A 5,807-nucleotide genomic window follows, 5' to 3' on the forward strand; every position below is an offset into this window, starting at 1 on the left:
CTCCCTGGGCAGATTTCAGAGGCACTGTGCCCCGCCTGGGGGTCCCGGACCCTCTCACATGCGTGCCTCCACCCAGCCGGGAGAGGATGTACACCCTGTTTACAGGTGGCGGGAGATGCAGTGGGGCTCATGCAGGGGGCAGACCTAGGGTGCCTGCCGGGTCCCTCTCAGGCAGACTGGATGCTTCTACCATCCAAACCCCTCACCCTCACCCCCAACCCAGCTGCATTGGATGATCTCAACAGTCCAGCTGGTCAAATGGGAGGCTGACCTTCTGTTTGGCATGCGGGGCGGGGCGCATGCTGAGGTCCCCTGGCCGTGCTCATGGCAGACCCAGAGCAGGGACTCGGGGTCCCCGGTGAGGGTCTCGCCATTCTCCTCTACTCCCCAGCTCCAACGAGCTGGGCTTCTACTAACGCAGAACTCGTACCCTCCTAGCCTGGCAGGGTGCAGGGCGTCTTCAGCCGGGATGCCTTCTGCCTCCCCATTGCGTGTCGAGGGCTGCGGGGGGCTGCAGGGGACTGGGGGCCGGGGTTCGGCCCAGCAACGCACCGCAGCTGCCCACCCAGACTCAACATGGGCCTGCAGGCGCCGAGTGTTTTGATCCGAGGCTGCGCTGGAATATCTGAGCCCTGCCAATGGATGCGATATAAAAATATAGCCGGCTGCCAGCACAGCCGAGAAGGACCGCTTCCTCGCCAGCAAGTGCCTCGGCAACGAGTTTTCTCCCATCCCTCAGCCCCCACCCCCAGAGCTGGGGGTAGGATTCAAAGACTGGAGCTGCTCTTCTAAAGTGTTAACAATTCTATTTTGCCTGCTCCAAGTGTTTTTCTTTTTCTTTTTTTTTCTGAACTCCATACCGAGCTGTAACAGAATACTTGGATTATTCTTTCCCCCTTTTCTACAAACTCAGCAACTGAATTTAAAAAAGACAGGAATTTATAAGAATGTGTATCTACACATGTCTGTGGAAACTACATCAGCGGTGGCCTCCGGCCAGCTGGGGGCAGCGCTGATCCCCTGCTTGGGGCCCTGCCCTCCTTAATCTCGTCGTGGGTGTTTTTTTATTTTGCTGGAAATCTCCTGAGAGAGCCGAGGGGAAGCCTGAGGCAGGAAGGCGGCTGTGTACAACGCTTCTCCATCAGCGAGGTCCAGAGATCGCCGGTGCTCATAGGACTGGAGCCGGGGTGCTCGGGGCACAGCTCTCCTGACCTGGGCGTTTCTGGGCTCGTGGCTGGCTCTGCCCCTTCAAGCCTGTGGGTCCTGGCCCAGGTGGTCAGCTCTGGGCCTCCGTTTCCTCAGCCACAGACGGGGGTTGACAGTGATGGCACCGTGGCGTAGACACGAAGACGCGCCTAAGAGAGGAGAGCACTGCGCGAGTGATGGTGTGCGGTGGACGGACCCGCTGGACGAGGATGGGCAGAGGTCCGGGCCCCTCCTCTGTACCCCAGAGAAATCCCCCTGCACGACGGCTCCCGGACCGCGCTGGGAGCAGTCAGCGCCCACGGGCACCCCCAGAGGTGTCAGCGCTCCCGCTTCGTCGATGGAGCCAGAGACTCAGAGCAAGGCGACTGGCCCATTACCCTGCGGCAGGTGGGGTGAGAAGCCAGGTTCTGTCTCTGTTTATCCAGCTGAAAAGAGAGTCTCCCCAGGCAGCAATTACGATGAAGTGGTGAATATCTGTTGGCTGAATGGGGTATTAAGCACCGGGCGTCTGCAGTCCCAGTCACAGCCCTGGAAGGTGCCAATTCTCGGGATTAGGAAAGGGAAAGGTGGTTTGCTGACATTCTTCCGTGGGCCGTGTTCCAGGCTACGTGATCCTGCTGGAGTCCCGGTGTTCATCCCCCCAAGAGCCGGGGGGAGGGTATGGCATTACCCCATTGCACCAGGGAGGCAATACCAGTGTTAGCCAGGCTCTCCCTGAAGGAAAGTTCCCCCTCTTTGCTTCCCCCCATTCAGCTGGCCAGTTGGACCACAGACGACAGGCCAGGCAGGGCCTGAGGTTTCAGCCCCTGCCCCACTTCACCGGAAGGGTGCTGAGGCCCAGAGAGGGCAGGGGTTTATCTGAGCTAGCTCAGTAATCCTGCAACAGAGCCGGGCCTACGACACGGACACCGTGTCCAGGCCCCTGCCCATTGGTGGGAGGTCAGGGATGTTCCCATCGGCCCTGGCCAGCTGCTCCCTCCACTGCTTTCCCCACCATTGCTCGAGTCTGGGAGAGCTCTTCCCAGTTGGGGTGTCCTGAGGACCCATAACTTGGGGTGATAAGGCCAGGCAGCTGCAGGGGAGGACTTCTCCAAGGGACAGCCCTGAGAAGTCAGACCAGGAGAGGGGCCTGCTGATTCAGGGCACGGGGCCTTGAAATGCAGGACCCAGGGCTGACCTCTCCTCGAGAGAGAGACCCATGGCCACCCCAGGCCAAAGACAGGTGGGTGGTGATCCAGGAGAGAGCTGGGCTGGCAGGCAGGGGTTACATACAGGCAGGCCAAGACGGGCACAGAGAGGGACAGGAGGGTTGGATGGTCACAGCAGGGATCCCTGGCATGAGCCTCTCCAGCCCACTAAGCCTGTGTATGTATGTGTGTGTCTCAGGGGTCCTGTTCCTACCCCTCCACCCAGCTATCCCAGGTGCTTCTGGGCTCTGTGATGAGGGCTGGAAGAGCCAGGAAGGGACCCTCTCTGATACTTGACTCTCCCTCCTTCTCTCCTCAAGCCTTAGTGCAGGGTGAGCACGGACTCCCTGGGGGTGGTGAGGGCTGAGCAAGGGGGCCAGGCTGGGCTGCAGTGGGGGAAGCCTAGACTCAGATCTGGGCGGGGGGGAGGGTTATGAAGGGAGGACAGCCCTCCAGCATCTAAATTTGGAGTTAATTTACAGCCCTTTAATTTCCTTGGTCTCTCGTCCGGTTACAGCACAAGAATTCTGAGTATATATTTTGTAAGTCTGCAAAACAGTCCCCCTTAAGCAAAGACCCCCTCCTTCTCGTGCAAAAGGGGAGGATGGAATCTGGCGACCTGGAGCGCCCTCCTGCCACCTTTGGTGGGAGGTCGGGCCGGGTGAGGGTCTGAAGGACTGACTATTGCACCCATCACTTAGATTACAAAGGTTTATTTAGAAAAGAGTTTGGTTGTTTTCGCTGTCAGTCATTGTTGGCAAACATTTAGATACTTTCGTAACCAAAGATGGTCAGTGCCCTCCTTCCTCCCCGAGAAGAGCCACCCCGCGAGGTCTTGGGAGGTCAGCCCTTGCTCAAAGGGGGATGGGGTGGTGGCCTCTGGTGGGGGCAGGACAGGCTCCTTCTTCACCAACTTGGGAGGATCCGTGTGCTACCTCACAGACACACCATGGTGCGGCCCCCAGAGTTGGACCCGGGCCTGCAGCCCCAGAAGCAGCCCCTTGCTGAGACAGGAAGGCAGAGGGGTCTCCCCTCTCTCCTTCCCCCTCCCCGGGGGCCCTGCAGTCTCTCAGCCCTCCCTCCGGCCGTGCAGCACCCTCCCCTGCGCCCTGAAGGCCCATCCATCTCTGGGTCCCTGGGAAAGTTGCTCCCACTTTCTCCTGGGAGGCCACGCCTGCCCGCCTCCTCCGCTGGGAGCTGTCCAGGGTCTCTGAGCCAGGTAGAGTGAGTGGATCACTGCCTGAAGCCCTTTCTCCTCCGTCGGAAGAGGATGTGCTTGAAAGAGCGCCGGAAGTCCTGATTGAAAACGGTGTAGATGACCGGGTTGAGCGAGCTGTTGCAGTAGCCGATCCAGAAGAAGAACTTGAAGAGCGGGCCGGGCACCTGGCAGGCCTCGCGGCAGATGCCGTACAGGCTGTAGCTGAAGAAGAAGGGGAACCAGCAGAGCACAAACACGCCCATGACCACCGCCAGTACGAAGGTGAAGCGCTTCTCGCGCGCCTGGGCCACCTTGCGGCGGCACACGCTGCTGCGCGCCCGGCGCCGGCGCGACAGGAAGAACTCGACGGAACGCGAGCTGGCGCGGGACAGGCGCCAGCTGGGGACCGGGGACCTCGCGGCGGCCATCGCGCCCGGCTCGGCCGTCCCCGTCCCGGGCCCCGACTCCTCGCCGTCTGTGGCCCCCTCGCCGCTCGCGCGCCGCCGCCCGCCCCGCCGCAGCGCGCCTCGGCGCCGCCTCCTCTCGGCCGCCACGCTGATGTCCTCCGGCTTCACATCGGCGCGCGGGCGGCGCGGGGTCGCGCAGTGCCCGTTCTCGCCCGCGCCAAGCCCGTTCTCCGTGGTCGGGGACGCGCCGTCGGGGCCCGCGGGCTCGCGCTTCTCGCTAAGCGTGCGCGTGCGCAGCTTGGCCACCCGGTAGATGCGCGCGTAGACCAGGCCCATGATGAGGCAGGGCGCGAAGAAGGACCCGATGCAGGAGGACAAGATGTACCAGGTCTCGTCATTGAGGCCACACTGCGGGTAGGCGGCGCCGTCGGGCTGGCGGTAGAGCGAGACAAGCGGCGGGAAGGAGATGACGGCCGAGATGAGCCACACGGCCACGATGGTGGCCTTGACGCGGCGCGGCGTGCGCTTCAGGTTGTACTCGACAGCCTGCGTCACGGACCAGTAGCGGTCCAGGCTGATGGCGCACAGGTGCACAATGGACGAGGTGCAGAAGAGCACGTCGAGCGCCAGATACACGCCGCACCACACCTGCCCGAAGTACCAGTAGGCCATGAGCTCGTTGGCCAGCGAGAAGGGCATGACCAGCGTGGCCACCAGGATGTCGGCCGAGGCCAGTGAAACCAGGAAGAGGTTCTGCGGCGCACGCAGCGCGCGGCTGGTCAGCACAGCGATCACCACCAGCACGTTGCCCACCACAGTGAAGACGATGAGGAAGCCCACCACGGCCGCTAGCCCCGCCACGGCGCCCGCCGAGTACTGGCCCGGGGGCGGCCCCCAGGCAGCCCCCGAGGCGTTGGCGGCCCCGCCGCTGCCCCCCTCGCCGGCGCCGCTCACGTTGGGGCCAGCCGCCGCCGCCGCCAGCGCCGCCGCCAGCGCCGGGGACGCCATGGTCCTCCCGCAAGCTACGCGGTCCCGCCTGGAGCCGGGACGCAGTCGCGGCAGCTCGGGCGCCCCCCAGCCCGGGTCGGCGCCCGCATCGCCGCCTGCTCCTCGGGCGCGTCCGCCGGGGACCGCGGCACCCCGCAGCCGGCCCTCGGCCGTGGCGGCTCAGCGGGCGAGCGGCGCGCCCGAGAGCGTGGCTGCCGGGCTCCCCGCCGCTGCCGCACGCGTAAGTGCAGAGCAGGAGGCGCCCGGAGAGAGCGGCGACGCGGCGGCGGCGGCGGCGGCGGCGGCGGCGGGGGAGGGGAGGGGACAGGTCCCGGGGTACTCGCGCGGCCCCGCCCTTGGCCCCGCTCACGGGGAGCGCCCCGGCCGCGAGCCCACGGCGACTCGGCTCCCGAGCGGGCGTGCCCGGGCGACCCGGCGGCCCCAGCGCGCGGCCGGGGCGCAGGCTGCGGACAGCGGCAGCGGCGGCGCGGGCGCTCCGCCTCCCATCCGGCCGGCTAGGGCTCGGCGCGCCGGGGCGCAGGCCGCCGCTCCTTGGGGCCCCCGCGCCCGCGCGCCGCCTCAGGCTCCAACTTTACTTTCCCGGGCAGGGCGCCGGCGCCGCCGTGCGTCCTCCTCCGGCTCCTCCTCCCGCTGCTCCCGGCGCGGGCGCCCCCCGCGGTCCGCGCTCGGCCCTGCTGGCGCCGCCTCGCCTGCCTGGGCTCGCCGGAGCTGCGCCGCCGCCGTGCGCTCGGCGCGAGTGTCGCCGCTCGGGCTCGGCTTCCAACTTGGGTAGAGTTGCGCAGCGGGGCGGGGCGCGGACGG

At 65.5% G+C, this 5,807-nt stretch overlaps 1 protein-coding gene across 1 annotated transcript; it reads right to left on the reverse strand.

Moving 5' to 3' along the window:
- Nucleotides 1-3,626: 3,626 nt before the first annotated feature.
- Nucleotides 3,627-5,006, reverse strand: ADRA2C (adrenoceptor alpha 2C). The gene has a single exon (XM_065877851.1). The coding sequence runs from the start codon at nucleotides 5,004-5,006 to the stop codon at nucleotides 3,627-3,629; it is 1,380 nt and encodes a 459-aa protein (XP_065733923.1).
- Between the last annotated feature and the right edge of the window lie 801 nt (nucleotides 5,007-5,807).

This window comes from Phocoena phocoena, chromosome 5, assembly GCF_963924675.1.
Source record: "Phocoena phocoena chromosome 5, mPhoPho1.1, whole genome shotgun sequence".
In the NCBI taxonomy this organism is placed as follows: Eukaryota; Metazoa; Chordata; class Mammalia; order Artiodactyla; family Phocoenidae; genus Phocoena; species Phocoena phocoena.